This window comes from Bombina bombina, chromosome 6, assembly GCF_027579735.1.
Source record: "Bombina bombina isolate aBomBom1 chromosome 6, aBomBom1.pri, whole genome shotgun sequence".
Lineage (NCBI taxonomy): Eukaryota > Metazoa > Chordata > Amphibia > Anura > Bombinatoridae > Bombina > Bombina bombina.
Window position 1 is genome coordinate 600,917,828 of NC_069504.1, and position 17,872 is coordinate 600,935,699.

At 40.5% G+C, this 17,872-nt stretch overlaps 1 protein-coding gene across 1 annotated transcript in view; it reads right to left on the reverse strand.

Annotated features, from left to right (window-relative positions):
- Nucleotides 1–17,872, reverse strand: part of LRRK1 (leucine rich repeat kinase 1) — a 395,700-nt gene that overhangs the window by 236,139 nt on the left and 141,689 nt on the right. The window contains exon 6 of the mRNA XM_053717594.1: nucleotides 189–337. Within this exon, the coding sequence (XP_053573569.1) occupies nucleotides 189–337 (149 nt within the window). The remainder of the gene's footprint in view (nucleotides 1–188; nucleotides 338–17,872) is intronic.

Consider the following 17,872-nt stretch of genomic DNA (forward strand, 5'->3'; position numbering starts at 1 on the left):
GAAACACACAAGCTGCAAACAATTATGATAAAACAGAATGGAAAGGGCATGGGAGATAAAGGTTTAAATCAGAAGGAAATTTAAAATGAAGCAAAGTGGTTGTGAGATGGCGGCATCCCTTTAACATGGTGCAATAAAGGAGCTACATTCTGCTTTTGTACTAATGACCGCCAGGCTCTCTCTCATACCTGGTCTGGGGATGATGATTGCCTTCGTTCTGTTGTCTCTTTCACACGATTTTTCAGAAGCACCTTAGTTAGCTGTGGGTTGTCCATCAGAATATAAGAACAAAATCCAACTCCTCTTTGAAGCAAGAACTCAGCAATATCTTTATGTCCTGCCGGAGGAATTAAAAAACAGAAACATCAACTAAAGCAACAAACCCCCTCTTTCAGGGATTTGCATGGTCAAAACGAGAACTTCAGATGCCTCACTTCTTCCCATAAAAGTATGGCCACAGAAATATACTGTGCATGGTGTGTGGCAGGAAGCAGGTTTTTATACACTTCCTGATACAAATGATTTATATTAATTCATTAGACGTTACTTGCAGGAGCATACCTAGCTTAACAGGTATAACCTGAAAATAATTATAAAGTATTTAGATTGCGCATTAAAACTGCTTTGTAAGATGATATCAACTTTATTAATTCTGCAACTGGGACCAGGACTATTCCCATGGCGGCCAGAGTAATTCTACAATTAGCGGCCAGAGTAATTCTAGTCCTTGAGTGACTGAGACAGGACAAATTTTAAGGATGTTTTAATGACACCAAATGGCTTAGTCTATAGGTAAGACGTATTAATGGATACCTGTGCCCCTGCAACGTAGTATTAAAAGGGAGCATTAAACTCAACATTTAATGCTCCTTCAAAATAAATAATCAGGGAAATAAAACAACATTGCAATATGCATTCAATATTTATTTTGCCTGCTTTGTTGTGATATCTCAGAGAAGTGTGCTTGTTCCATTCTCTCCAAACAAGCTGGAGAGTATTCATTATACTTGAGCATGGTGGGACTGCAAAATTCTACACAGTGATTGGATACATCAAAGCACAAGATTATTTACTACAGTCCCTAATTGGTCACAGCGCTGGAGAAGAGGTGTATCCCTTAGCTGCTCTTAATTTGCAAACCCTGTAAACTGTGCTAATAAAATGACACCTGTATTGACTTGATAAAAAATCCTGTCTAGAGTACACTAAAACTAAATGAAGATGTGTCAAGTGGTCTGTTGCAGTCAAACACTGATACCTATTTTATATAGATATTAGTGCTTTAATCAAACTTTTTTCACTCAAGACCCCTTTTCATGCGATAACTTTTTACATGACCCTGGGTATATAAAATAGGTATACAAATCAAACATTTACTGATAATAAATCTTACTCACCCCTTCATGCTCATACTCCCCCCTTCCATGCCCCCCCCTTCCAAACTCCCCTTTCATATTCATACCCACTTCATACTCCCCCTTCACACTCATACTCCCCCCCCTTCCATGCTCACTGCCCCTTCCATGCTCACTCCCCTGCTCCTTCCATACTCCCCCTTACATGCTTATACCCTCCCTTCCATACTCATACTTCCCCCTTCAACCTCCCCCTTTTTATGCTCATATTCCCCCTCTTCCATGCTCAATGCCCTTTCCATACTCTCCTTCCATGCTCATACCCTCCCCCTTCCATACTCACTGCCCCTTCTATACTCCCCCTTCCATATATATATATCTCAATAAAAATTGTTGCATAGGAAATTAGCACATCTAGGCAAGTATCCCCGCTTGCTTTCACCCAGTAAAACTCCATATACACTGTTACCAATGCACAAGAGGAATCTGGGTAAGATATGCAAATTAGATATCCAACATATTAGGGAATCGCTGTGTATTAACACAGTATGAAGCAGAAAATCTGAGATGTTGGGTATCTAATTTGCATATCTTACCAATGCACAAGAGGATTCTGGGTAACAGTGTATAAGGCGTTTTACTGGGTGAAAGCAAGCGGGGATACTTGCCTAGATGTGCTAATTTCCTATGCAACAATTTTTATTGATTTATATATAGAGAGAGGGGGCAATAGGGAATTAAAATTGAAACAAAAGGAAGTTTGGTGGATCAAACATCTAAATACATTACACCCTTATGGTCTGAATAGGGATTATGATTTGTATTTGTTTTTATAGATTTTGTGGGTTATGTTTTCTGGTACCACTAGAGGTCACTAATATAATTCTCTTGAAACCTGGATAGGTATGAGTTAATCCAATTCAAAAATGCAGGATGTAATTTGATTGGTCCAGATACCCTTTTTAAAGTCTATGTTCAGTTGTTTTTAACTATGCATAATTAAGGACCATGTAGGTCCGAAACGTCGCATTTAAGGTTGTTATATCCTAATAAAAGAAATAATTTTTCACCTTTGAACAACGCTGCTGTATTGTGGTGCTGTCACACGTGATGCATTGACTATATATATATATATATATATATATATATATATATATATATATATATATATATATATATATATATGGGCTAACAGAGGATGGAATACAATGAAAGGAGAGCGTAAGCGCTAGAAGCTTAAAAGGCACAGGACTGGATGATTGCTAAATACTATAAAATTGTTTTAAAAATGTTTAATACATATAATATATATAACAATACTGCAACAATGTAAAAAAGATTATGTGCATGGATCCATGACTGTAGCTTAAAACATACAAACAGTATATAGATATATAGAAATGTATAAAATAATGCTGTGTTCTAAAAGTAAACCAGACGTTAAACTAACTTGTGGTTGATAATGGTGATAAATGCGAATGATGGATAAAATCTAGTAGAATCACAATAAAAATCTAAAAATGTTCACAACAATGTTCACAACAAAGATAAAACCTGTGATGTGGTTTAAAAGAACGTGATCAAAAAGGTATGTGAGGTCCAAATTTTTTTTGGATAGTGCAAAAAATTAATATAAAATGAAAAATGTGGTACATTCAAGAGTTTCTGATACAAAGTCAAATTGTGATGAATCCTCCAATGATGTCGTGAAGAAGTGCTAGGTGTAAAAGGTAAATCCAAAAACCAATGTCAATTATCAGGTGACCGAGTGGAACAGTAATTGGCCAATTGTATCAAATGTAAAAATTTTAAAATGATTGTAATAAATGTGATCACATAAGAAAGTTGAAAAAATGGGAGACAAAAAAAAAAAAGAGGAAAAAAAGGGTGCAATGGTTATACAATATTTATCCAGATAAGTGTCCATGTGTTAGGTATCCATGATGGTAGACGAAACAAAAATGTGATAATAAATGGAAGTGTGAAAAAATAGTAAAAAGAAAATATAAAAAATATATAAAAGATGTATTAAAAAAAAATGATAAAAATGCAAAAAACCTGTGGAAAAAAGAAAGAAACAATAGTGCAAAACTGTTTGTACACAGTAAAAGACAATTAAAAATAAGCTCACCAGTATGTCAACGCGTTTCAGCCTGGATTAGGCCTTTCTCAAGACTATACCTATATAGTCTTGAGAAAGGCCTAATCCAGGCCGAAACGCGTTGACATACTGGTGAGCTTATTTTTAATTGTCTTTTACTGTGTACAAACAGTTTTGCACTATTGTTTCTTTCTTTTTTCCACAGGTTTTTTGCATTTTAATCATTTTTTATTTTTTAATACATCTTTTATATATTTTTTATATTTTATTTTTACTATTTTTTTCACACTTCCATTTATTATCACATTTTTGTTTCGTCTACCATCATGGATACCTAACACATGGACACTCATCTGGATAAATATTGTATAACCATTGCACTCTTTTTTTTTGTCTCCCATTTTTTCAACTTTCTTATGTGATCACATTTATTACAATCATTTTTTAATTTTTACATTTGATACAATTGGCCAATTACTGTTCCACTCGGTCACCTGATAATTGACATTGGTTTTTGGATTTACTTTTTACACCTAGCACTTCTTCACGACATCATTGGAGGATTCATCACAATTTGACTTTGTATCAGAAACTCTTGAATGTACCACATTTTTCATTTTATATTCATTTTTTGCACTATCCAAAAAATGTTTGGACCTCACATACCTTTTTGATCACATTCTTTTAAACCACATCACAGGTTTTATCTTTGTTGTAAACATTGTTGTGAACATTTTTAGATTTTTATTGTGATTCTACTGGATTTTATCCATCATTCGCATTTATCACTATTATTAACGTCTGGTTTACTTTTAGAACACAGCATTATTTTATACATTTCTATATATCTATATAATGTTTGTATGTTTTTAAGCTACAGTCATGGATCCATGCACATAATCTTTTTTACATTGTTGCAGTATTGTTATATATATTATATGTATTAAACATTTTTAAATTTTTTTATAGTATTTAGCAATCATCCAGTCCTGTGCCTTTTAAGCTTCTAGCGCTTACTCTCTCCTTTCATTATATATATATATATATATATATATATACACACACACACACACAACTGTGAACACAATAAGAACATAACACATAATACACTGAGGGTACAGAACCCATTACACTGTGAATAATGACACTGTGTCAACATAATACTCATTACACTGTGTGTACATTATATGCAGCACACTGTGTGTACATAATACTCATTCCACTGTGTGTACATAATACTCATTCCACTGTGTGGATGTGTGTACATAACGTAATACACTGTGTGTACATAACTCATTACACTGTGATACATACTGAGAACAAAATACATATTACACTATGTGTATATAACCTAATATATAACCTAATATACTGTGTGTACATAATATTTATTACACTGTGAGTACATAACCTCATACACTATGTGTACATAATACTCCTTACACATGACACTCATAACACTGAGTGTACATAATACCCTTACACTGAGAGTACATGTTATTCATACACTTGTTAATAAAATGTACTCCACAAATATCAGCTGAGCTGCTATATCATACATTTGTCATGCCCACATGACATGAACTCTGGTCTCTCCAGTGGGTACAGAAAGTGAACTTATAACACTTAAAGGGCCACTAAACCCAAAATCAATCTTTCATGATTCAGATAGAGAATAGAAATTTAAACAACATTACAATTTACTTCCATTATTTATTTTGCTTCATTTTTTAAATATCCTTAGTTGAAGAAAAAGCAATGCACATGGTGAGCCAATCACACAAGGCTTCTATGTGCAGCAACCAATCAGCAGCTAGTGAGCATATCTAGATATGCTTTTCATCAAAGAATATCAAGAGAATAAAACAAATTAGATAATATAAGTAAATTAGAAAGATGTTTAAAATTGCATTCACTTTCTAAATCATAAAAGAAAAAATGTGGGTGGAATGTCCTTTTAATACACAGTTAACATAAAAGAATGTAGATTACAGCCATTATAGTGTGTGTACACAGTATTCAATATCGGCAGCCTGCAGATCCTCCCTCACAATCTCTATTAAAGAGGTCACTCTATCCTAACGGGTAAAATGTACCCGCCCACAATGGCGGAACAACTGCGTACCTCAAAAATAGGACTCTCAAGCAAGTACGACTAGGTACAGCCTAGAATGCGAAAACTGCAACTACCGCGATGCAAACAGCTAGTTGGAGGAACAAAACAACAGGCTTCAATAACACAAGCCTAAGGCATATAACTAATAAAAATGCAGGGAGCAGGAAAATGTTTCTAATTCAGAAGACTAACTGCGCCATAAACAGTATGGTCCCTCAGCAGTTATTAAAATGAGGGAAAATAAAACCAATATATGCAGGGCTCCTACCACAATATAAGCCATAATTGTATGCAAACAGACCGTGCAGGGAAATAAAGCAGAACATATTACTGTGTGCACTTAATACTGTTTCCTTTTAGAGCCAGTCCTCCATTGTGTTAAAATAGTCACAGAAGCAGCAAATCCCTGATTATGTAAATGCTCAGCCGTAATCTTAGAGATCAGTATGAAAATCTCTATTTTATGTCACATACAGTGTCAAAGATCTGTGCTGTCCACAGCTCCAAAATGAGTCCTTATCTAGGAAGAATCACTAAGTCTCAGCACAGATCCACGAGAATTAACCTGTTAAGTGCTGCTGTCCTTCCATACCTATAAGGCAAAGGCACTTACCTTGGATCAAACTGCAGGACAGATGCTGCTCCTTAGGTGTGGCAGGTACTTTACTCCCTGTCATGGACCTGTAGGAAAATAAAGAACAGAGTAACCAACTCTGTCTTTTTTCAAAGGGGAAGCAAAGTGTTAAAATAAAACCAAGGACTACCTCGCCGCATTTTAACTGCTTAAAAGCCACCACTACTCTTACTGAAGAGATTGACATGGACACGGCTAAAAAACCCAATCCTTGCTTGCAGAGAAAAGAACCCATAAAAGGATTAAAATCTTCAGACACCAACTTCGTACAACCTCCATTGACAGAGGCAAAGAGAATGACTGGGGGTTATGGGTGGGGCAGTTACATTTAACAGCTTTGCTGGGGTGCTCTTTGCCTCCTCCTGCTGGCCAGGAGTTGATTATCCCACTAGTAAGTGGAATGATGTTGTGCACTCACCATGTCATAGGAAAGAAAATAACATTTTTCTGTAGCATACCGCCCGCCCCCACACACACACTCCACACCTCCCTGCTTGAAGCAATCATTCTGTAGGGACTCCCTCTGCCTCCCCTCTTATATTTCTGTTTCAGTATAGTGGATCCCTTGCTCCTGCTAAAATATTGTGTGGCCTTAGAACCAGTTCCCTCCCTCCAACACCACCTACGGCATCACCGCAAGCCACAGAGTGTCACTTTTTGCATCTGTGATCGACTTCATATGGTAATGGTAGCCCTGTCAGAGCTTCCTTACCATATGTCATGAGATGCAGGACATATGCAGGACACAGCAATGATGGTACAACTCTATTTTATTGCAGAGCATAACAATACACATCTAGTCAGGTTGATTGTACTAAACTAACTGCCACACAGACACCGGACCTAAGCCCCGCCCACATACTAGTGACATCACATCCTGCTCTCATCACATCTTCCCCTTTTTCAAAGGCAAAGCATACATTTGCATATAATAAATAACAAGGTACAACAACATTTTTGTTTTTGAACATTATAAAAACAGATAGATTAGAAAACATGAACAAATAAATTACATCCTGACTTGGACATCGGGGTAGACTACCCTAGTCCACAGTGACCATGGGATTATTCTGCCCATACTTCCGGTCACTGTTCTAGCTAAAGTCAGTCCCTGTATCGGGCCGGAAGTTTCACCACTCTTCCGCTTGATGTAACTTTGCATGAACTGTCCTCTGATACAGAAGATGGTGAACAAGAGTCTGCTGGAGGCAAAGATATATCCCCGCTGTGATCTTGCTGAGGGGAAGGCACCTCTCTTAGAACAGGGGATCCCACCGGCGGTGGTACTGAGGTATCCGGTTCCAGACTCTCAGGTACAGGCTGAAGATGTCTTCGGTTACGGCGTGTAACCGTCCCTCCCTCTGTAAGGACTGTGTAAGACCTTGGTTCTGGAGAGCAGCCCACTACCGTAGCAGGCGTCTTCCATTTCTTCTCATCATCCAGTTTAATTCTGACACTTTGGCCCGCTTTCAGTTCCTGTAAAGGCCTGACAGAATGTCTCCTGTCGTAGAAGAAACGATAACCCTTTTTGGCCTCTTCATCCCTCCTAAGGACTTCGTCCCGAGGAACAGGGCCAGGCGGCTTGAAGACACCCACTGAGGGTAAAGTGGTGCGAATCTGGCGTCCTAGCATCAGCTGTGCCGGGCTAAACCCGGTGGCTTGAATGGGCGTCGCCCTGTATGACAAGAGGGCTAGGTACGGCTCAGATTGCTTTAGAATGAATTTTGTTGTTTGAACTGCCCTTTCAGCCCTTCCGTTGGCCTGCGGATAATGTGGACTTGACGTGGAATGTACAAAATCATAATCCCTGCTGAAAGCACTGAACTCTGTAGAAGCGAACTGCATACCATTATCACTCACCAGCTCCATTGGAATGCCCCAGCGGGCGAACAAGCTCTTCAGGCGAATGATAACGGCCTGACTTGTGATATCATTCAGGGGTGCAATTTCCAAATACCTGGAATAGTAGTCGATCACAACAAGAAACTTTTTCCCGTGCAGTTCACACAAATCAGCAACTATTTTCTGCCACGGCCCCGCAGGCAGCGGAGTAGACATCAAGGGCTCCCTTCTCCGAGTAGGCCGGCGTTCCCGGCAAAAGGCACATTTAGACACATGATTTGCAATGTCGGAGCTGATCCCAGGCCACCACACAGCTGTAGCTGCCCTTTCTCTGCACTTTGTAATGCCTAAGTGGCCATCGTGAATCCTGCTTAACATCTCCTTCCTCATGCTGACAGGAATTACAATGCGGTCTTGGAACAGCACCAACCCCTCCAGCTCCGTGAGCTGTGACCTCTCTGGCTGGTAAGCATTTAAAGACATCCAGGCTGCCCGGCTCTCGGGCCAGCCGTCTTTTATGTACCGTATAACTTCTTGCAGATCTGTGTCCAAATATGTCTCTTTCTTTATCTCTTCCAGTTTCCTTGAAGAAATGGACTTAGAGGCCAGAACTGAATCAACATACACTTTCACATCCGATTCCGTGGAGGATTCTTCGGCAGCAGCCAGCGGGAGCCTGGATAGTGTATCTGCCACAACCAGTTGTTTCCCCGGCACATGCACTGCCTGAACATTGAACCTGAGCAGTCTCATTAAAAGTCTCTGGCATCTCAAAGGTGTTTTGTCAATGTCATAAGAATTGATTAGAGGGACTAGCGGTTTGTGGTCAGTTTCCAGACTAAATTTCTCCAAACCCACTAGATAACGCTGAAAGCGCTCACAGGCCCAAACTGCAGCCAGGCACTCTTTCTCAATTTGGGCGTATTTTGACTCCGCAGCCGTCAGTGTGCGGGAACAGTAGGCGATAGGCTGTAGTTTGTTGTCATTCAGCTGCAGGAGTGCAGCCCCCAACCCATAACTGCTTGCATTGGCACTAACCACAGTCTTTTTTGAAGGGTCGTAGAACCCCAGCACTGGGGCAGACCCCAACAGGGACTTGGCATGCAGAAAAGCTTTTTCTTGTGAAGGTCCCCAGACCCAGGCAACATCTTTCTTAAGCTACTCTGTGACAGGGTGTAAAACTGTTGATAAATCTGGAAGAAACTTGCCCACGTAGTTTACAAGGCCCAATATCTGTCTCAGCTCATGCACATCCGAAGGGCTTTTCATCTGTTCAATAGCACGAATTTTCTCGGGGTCTGGCTTGATGCCATCCCCGTTGATGATATGCCCAAAGTAGCATAATTCAGTTTTCCTAAAATGACATTTTTCTTTATTCAGCTTCAGCCCAGACTCTTTGATAGCCTGTACCACACAACTTAAACGCTGATCATGCTCCTCCACTGTAGACCCATACACTAGAATGTCGTCCATGACGACCGCTGTGCCGACGTGGTCACTCAGGAGAGAACTCATTTCCCTTTGAAAGATTTCAGGAGCGGAGGATATCCCAAAGGGGAGTCTGCAGAAGCAGAACCGACCTACCGGTGTGATAAAGGTAGTCAGTTTGCGGCACTTTGGATCCAGGGGGATCTGCCAAAAGCCGCTAGAAGCGTCTAATGTGGAAAAGAACTTCGCCCCAGCCAACTTTGGAGCTATATCTTCTAATGTCGGCAGCACAAATCTCTCTCTCTTTACTGCTTCATTCAACCTTTTCAGGTCCACACAGATGCGCACCTTTCCGTTTTTCTTTGCAACTGGAACAATGGGGGCACACCAATCAGTCGCTTCAACAACCTCTTCAATAACCCCCATAGACTTCATGCGCATAAGCTCTTTCTCCACTTGAGGCATGAGCGGGAACGGGATTCTACGAGGGGTAGAAATACTGTATGGGACTGCGTCACTTTTAAGTGCTATACGGACAGGTTTGCAGTTCAGTAGGCCCAACTCGCCAAACATATCTTCGGAAATCTCATTCACTCTGGCCACGAGGCCCAAGTCACAGGCTGCTTTTCTGCTCAATAAACTGTTAACACACTGACCTCGGATCACATGCACCCACATGGTAAACTTCCTTTGCTTGTACTCACAGCTGGCAAGAAATTTCCCCACACAATCAATGCGGCCACCAGGACTATGGACATTTGTAGTAACCTTCGCCAGCTGGGGCTGTCGAGGCAGTTTCATAAATTCAGCAAAAGACATTACAGTGATATCTGCTCCTGTGTCAATCTTAAAATCAACTTTGGCTCCCATTACAGTAAAAGTAACTTTCCAATCTTCCTCTGAGCTTGTCCGTTCCACAACAGACCCCACAAAAGACACTTCCTGACCCTCCTGGTCACTGTCCACCTGCATCTCCTTAATGTATTCAGTTTTACACACCACTTCAAAATGGCCTATTCTGTTGCATTTTCTGCACCTTCTATCTCTGGCCGGGCATATAGCACTCTGATCATGAGCCCGGTAGCACCGTGTGCATCGCCCATGTTGCGCCCATCCACTTCTAGGCCTTTCCAGTACTTTAGATCTACCGCTCACACTGTGCCTTTCACTAGCAGTTTTCCTAGACTGTTGCACTTCATCCACAATACTCTCAGACCTCAGATCAGCACTTTGCTTTTTCACCAGTTCACTCTGGCGGGCCATCCTAATAGCTCCGTCTAACGTTAAATCAGGCTCTAACTGCAGCTTCAGGGAGACTTCCGCATCTGCAATTCCAATAACTATTCTGTCTCTGATTTGCTCTTCTTTAGCAACACCAAACTCACAGAATTCAGCTAATTCATACAGGCTGCGCACAAATGACTCCACAGATTCTCCCACACGCTGATTACGTTTGTGAAAACAAGCTCTCTCATGAATCACATTTCTTTTGGGCACAAAGTGGGCACTGAGTTTATCCATAACTATATCAAAGTTAAATTCTTCCCCTTCTTGGAAAATAAAAGCATTGAACACTGGCTCCACATCTTTCCCCATAGAGTATAAAAGAGAATTGACTTGTACTTCACCACTCTCCTTGTTCAGTTTGGAAGCAATCCTGAAGCGCTGAAACCGCTGACGCCATGTGGGCCAAGCTGCAGGCTGAGAGAAGTCAAAAGGCTCAGGTGGGGTAAACTTTGACATTGCAATCGATCAGGAACAGAAGCGCAGTCCAGAACTTCTGACACCATGTCATGAGATGCAGGACATATGCAGGACACAGCAATGATGGTACAACTCTATTTTATTGCAGAGCATAACAATACACATCTAGTCAGGTTGATTGTACTAAACTAACTGCGACACAGACACCGGACCTAAGCCCCGCCCACATACTAGTGACATCACATCCTGCTCTCATCACACGATATAAAACACAGGTGCCTTCTCTCTCTGGCTGCAATCTTAGCTGTAAGAGCTGACAGCCAGGACCGCAGCATGAGGGAGAAGGTTGGACATAGCTACTACATCAACAGGGTACGCTAGGCCACAAAATACCCTGTGACATAGTAGTTACATATATTAGGCGCAAGGGGTTAAGTTCTCAGACCATGCACAGGGGTAAACAAAAACTTTAATTGTGATCTCTCCACCTGCTCCACAGGAACAGCAGACAAAAAAAATTATATAGTGTTAGTTCTAACTAAAATATTTCAAAAACTGTAGTTCTCATTACAAACAAAAGAATATAAAAAGTTCCAGTATTTAAGAAAAGTGTTTGTCTGCAGGAGCTCTCCCTTTGCTTTCTATTTAATAAGGGCTACTGAAGCAGAACTTATACTCTCAGTACAACAAAATTGTGCAACACAATTATTTCTACAGTACTGTAGAGTTACATGTAAGAACTGGTAATCACTTATTGATCACAGTACTCTTCTGTTGGGTACATTCTACACAGCTCTGGTGATGTGATGGTCTTGGTGGTGAGAGTCCACAAAAATCCTTACTTGTGGGAATGCATCTCCTAGCCCCCAAGAGGAAACAAAGCTACCCCACAAACAAAGCTTTAAGTATCCCTCCTACTTCCCTTTCCCTCCCAGTAGTATGTATAGACAAGGACAGGAGGAAGAACTAAGAAGGTAGTAAAGTAAAGAGGTGCAAACCAGAACTGCCGCCAGTAAGAAAAATGGGCAAATTCGTGGACTCTCACCACCAAGAAAGGAATTTATCAGGTAAGAAAATCCTTACTTGTGGGGACTAATACCTAAGCTGTGAAGTCCTCAAAGGAAAACTTGGGGGGGTGGGGGGAGGCAGGCATCTATTTACCAGGAACTACTGCCTAAGGGTCCTTTCTTTCAAAAACTGCCTCCACCAAGACACACATCATGAGGATAACATTATGCAAAAATGCTGCAACCACACAATTTGTTCTACTTAAGACCCATTCTGAAAAGCTCACTATGAAGACACAGAATGGGTTGCATGAGCTGTAGCTCTTGAACATAGCTATTCTCCCTAGTCCAAGTAAACCCTGAGAATCAAACTCTTTAACATGAAGGTAAAGAAACTGAAGTGGTCCTTTTAAGCTTATGTTTACCTATAAACAGGACAGGCAAGCTAAAGGACAAATGGAAATCTTTAGTAGCTTGCAAATAGGATTTCAACACCCTAACCACATCCAGATTATGTAGTAATCTCTCCTATGAAGAAGTCGGATTGGGACATTAGAAAGGCACCACAATTATGTGAATAAAGTTTTCTAGAGAAGAAACCTGACAAAGTTCCTTAAAATAGCCTAGCCCAGATGAAAAACCAAATGAGGAAGACAATTCAGATACTCTCTTAGCTGTGAAATGGATAACAAAAATAAGATGGCCCATATAAACATTGAATATCTAGATAATGCATAGGTTCAAAGAAAAATTTTACAAAACTCTTAGAGCCAATTCACCTCCATAGAGGAGAACTAGGCTTGCCAAAAGGTCTGATTCCCAAGAAAACCTGAATGAACACCTGAGTAACAGGAGTACTGGTCGAGAAATTATTGTCTAAGCTATCCTGAAGGAATTGTAAGATTTCTGAATCAAGTCTTTAGTATAGAGTCGGAAAAAACCTTTCTGAGAAAGAACTAAGCTTTCCATCTCCAAGTAGTCCAACTTAGAGACTTTGTTAAAAGAACGGACCTTAAGGAAGTAGACTTGGTAGGATACGAAGATGCCACAGAAGAGCAAAGGACATCCGGACTAGATCTGCAAACCATGTCCTCTAAAGTCAAGCAGGAGCTCTTATATGGCAGAAAATTGTTCCTGCTTAATCCTATGAATTTCCCTTGACAGAGTACAATTGGAATACAAATATAAACTAGCTGATAGAACCAAGAATCTGATACAGCCTCCAACAATTCTACTTGATGATCTCTCATCCTCAACCCATATCTCGGGAGATTGCGGATCAGACGAAACACCAGTAAGTCTATTTCTGAAAGACCCCAGAGCTACACCAACTGATCAAAAACCTACTTAATGAAGAACCATTCACCTCACATGTAACGTCTGGCGACTCAGAAAGTCCATTTCGCAGTTGCTGACCCCAGTAACGAGAATTACTTAAATGGAAAACTAATCAGTTTCTGCCCAATTGAAGAACCGAGAGACTTCGATCATCGCTAGAGAACTGCAGGTACCTGATGATTGATGTAGGCTAATACCGTGGTGTTGACGAAAATTAATGAAAAGAACCAATCCTTGAGAAGGCCAAGCCTGAAACTATCTAAAACTCGAGTTCCAATACAATTATTGGCAGCCTTGCCTCCTGAGGCAACCAAACCCCCTGAGCTCCTTGAGAACCCCAGACGGCTCCCCAACCTAACAAACTGGCGTCTGTGGTAAGTTTTACCCATAAAAGATGCAGGAAAACCATCCCCTGAGTCACAGGAATGGAGAATGGCCATGAACAAAGAGATTGTAATACTATCTGGTCCAAATGAACTAACTGTGACAGGTTGGTGTGATCTCCACTACACAGATGTAGCACGCAAAGCTGTAGCGGATGAAGAAGAATTCTTGAAAACAAAATAGCATCTAAATTAGTAACTGTAACCCTCTGCAAACTGATAGTAGCTTTAGCTCAAGTTCGACACTAAGAAGCAAAAGGAAAACGCTAGTACACTAGGTTAAGGAACTCTTGGTCCCATTAACCTTTCATCCATGACTGTGAAGAAACCAAGGTAGTTTCTCTAATGGAAAACGTGTCCAATTAGGATGCCCCCGCTATTCCCTGTGCTTTGACAACTGATAGTAGAGGGCCCAGAGCCTACATAAATATACTTCCTTCTTTGGAACAATAAAAGATTGAAATTAAATCATATCCCTCGTCTGATACAGGGAGGGGATCAAGTACTCCCATGTCCCCTAAATCCTGTAAACACTTAAAAAATACTGTAAAACGTATTACCTAGGCAACTTTAGTCTGCTCTCTTTGAGATATGTGATTCCCATAACCTGAGGATCCTGGATGGACTGAGCCCATGCCTTCTGACATAGCTTTATCTGCACCTGACCAATACAGAATCAGGATCTTAACAGTACCTTGATGCAAACTTTGCATTGGTAGTTGTCTTCTTGTTCTGCTTGAACTTATTCCAGATTAGATTAGGTTTCCGGGTGGATTTTTGTGGAAACTGATTTTTTCGTGGAAGGAACAAAAACCAATTGCCAGGATTGTCCTTGCTCTAGATTTTCGCTCTTTCTTTTTTATCTGGTGCAAGAAAAAAACTCCCTTGCCATACAAGGCTGAAAAAATAAGTCCAGGTTGGACCAAACAAGATTTTTCCCTTGAAAAACTAACTTCAATCATCTATGATACCATGTTAATCAACAACAACTTAAACCACAATGCCTTTCAAGCAAGTACCGTTAAGACTATATTCTTTGCTTTAATAGGACAATGTGATTAGCCACATCTCAATTCCTCTGAAGTCAGATAAGAAATCACATCAGAAGGATGCTATGCCTGCAACACGGGTGATACCCACAGCTGGTTGGAATAGGAAACACCCCTGTAGAAAGACATAGAATGGGGTCTGAAAATAATAACAATAACTGCTGTAAAGGATTATCCTCTGCCAAACTAAAGGTAAATAAGGAGACTTTATTTGAGGATATTTCACTCAGCAGGCAGTTAACTATAAGGGACAAAGGCATGAACTGATCTGAGATATATAGAAGTAGTAGGTACATCACCGCTAGTAGAGGAACTAGAAGGATTATTATAACACATCAACTTGAAAGCTGCATAACTGCCATGACCTCAGAAAAGGCTTTAGAAATGGTGGGCAAACGGGTGAAACAGTGAAAGTCTTAGAAAAGGAAATTTATGCTTACCTGATAAATTATTTTCTTCTACGATACGATGAGTCCACGGATTTCATCCTTACTTGTGGAATATTATCCTCCTGCTAACAGGAAGTGGCAAAGAGCACCACAGCAGAGCTGTATATATAGCTCCTCCCTTCCCCTCAACAACCAGCCATTCGGCCAAAGGTTATAGGAAGAGAAAGGAAAAGCTAAAAGGTGCAGAGATGACTGAAGTTATAAATAATAAAAAACATAATCTGTCTAAAATTGACAGGGAGGGCCATGGACTCGTCGTATCGTAGAAGAAGAAATCTATTTATCAGGTAAGCATAAATTTCCTTTTCTTCTACAAGATACAACGAGTCCACGAATTTCATCCTTACTTGTGGGATACAATACCAAAGCTACAGGACACGGATGAAAGGGAGGGACAAGACAGAGACCTAAACGGAAGGCACCACTGCTTGAAGAACTTTCCTCCCAAAAACAGCCTCAGAAGAAGCAAAAGTATCAAATTTGTAAAATTTGGAAAAAGTATGAAGAGACGACTAAGTCGCAGCCTTACAAATCTGTTCAACAGATGAATAATTTTTAAACGCCCATGTGGAAGCCACAGCCCTAGTAGAATGAGCCGTAATTGTTTCAGGAGGCTGCTGTCCAGCAGTCTCATATGCCAGGCGGATGATACTTCTCAGCCAGAAAGAAAGAGAGGTAGCCATAGCTTTCTGACCCCTACGCTTTCCAGAATAAACAATGAACAATGAAGATGATTGACGGAAATCCTTAGTTGCCTGTAAGTAAAACTTTAAGGCACGGACCACGTCCAAATTATGTAACAGATGCTCCTTCTTGGAAGAAGGATTAGGACACAATGAAGGAACAATAATTTCCTGATTAATATTCTTATTTGAAACAACCTTAGGAAGAAATCCAGGTTTGATACGTAAAACCACCTTATCAGAATGAAAAATAGATAAGGCTAATCACACTGTGATGCTGAAAGCTCAGAAACTCGTAGAGCAGAAGAAATAGCAACCAAAAACAGAACTTTCCAAGATAATAATTTTATATCTATGGAATGTAAAGGTTCAAACTGAACCCCTTGAAGAACTCGAAGAACTAAATTTAAACTCCAGGGAGGAGTAATTGGTCAAAATACGGGCTTAATTCTGGTTAGAGCCTGACAAAAAGACTGAACATCTGGCACATCTGCCAAACGGTAGTGAAAGAAAATTGCTGAAATTTGTCCCTTTAAGAAACTAGCTGAAAAGCCTTTCTCCAATCCTTCTTGGAGAAAAGACAAAATCCTAGGAATCCTAACTTTACTCCATGAGTAGCCCTTGGATTCACACCAAAAGATATTTACGCCATATCTTATGATATATCTTTCTAGTGAAAGGCTTTCTAGCCTGTATCAAGGTACTGATAACAGAATCAGAGAATCCTCGCTTCGATAAAATCAAGCGTTCAATCTCCATGCAGTCAGCTGCAGAGAAGTTAGATTTGGATGTTGGAAAGGACCTTGAATGAGAAGGCCCTTTCTCAAAGGAAGTTTCCACGGTGGTAGCGAAGACATGTCCACTAGATCCACATACCAAGTCCTACGTGGCCCCGCAGGCACTATCAGGATCACCAAAGCTCTCTCCTGTTTGATTCGAGCAATCACGCGTGGAAGGAGAGGAAACGGTGGAAACACATAAGCTAGGTTGAACAACCAAGACAATGCCAAGGCATCTACACCTGTGGCGCCTACCTGCCCCCAAGGTACTTCGAAACAGCTATCCAACACTCTGGAGCTAGTACACAGTCAGAAGCCACCGGAGTTACTGCTGCCTAGACTGAAGGAAGTGCGCATCTAAGCGTTTGAAAATAGGCCCCCGCCCCTTAAGGTCGATACCGGAGCAGGCCCAAATTCAACTGCATGGAGAAGCGGTTTTAACACACAATGTAATAAAATCAATGTGCCCCCTCAACACATCAGTAAACAGCCAGTTTAATGCCAAAAAATAAAAACTTTAGGAATCGTTTTATATTGCCTCTCCCATAATGTCATGAAAGCCCATAAAATGTAAACTATCTGTAATAAAACTCCAGGGACTCCAGTAACCACTTTCTGAATAATAGGATTACTGCTTACCCCATTCCCATACAGGGAAATACATGTCAGCCAATTCTGATATACCAAGTCTCCTCAGAAAATAAAAGGCTGCATATACCTTAAAGGGACAGTATACACTCATTTTCATATAGCTGCATGTAATAGACACTACTATAAAGAATAAGATGCACAGATACTGATATAAAAATCCAGTATAAAATGGTTTAAAAACTTACTTAGAAGCTTTCAGTTTAGCTCTGTTGAAAAGGCAGTTGGAAAGCCCACTGCAAGTGGCAAATAAGACACTCCCCCCCTCCCCCTTCCTTTGCATATGAAAAGACCCTTTACACAAACAGGAGCAAGCTGGAGAAGGTAGCTGACGGTATTCAAATAAAACTTTGGGG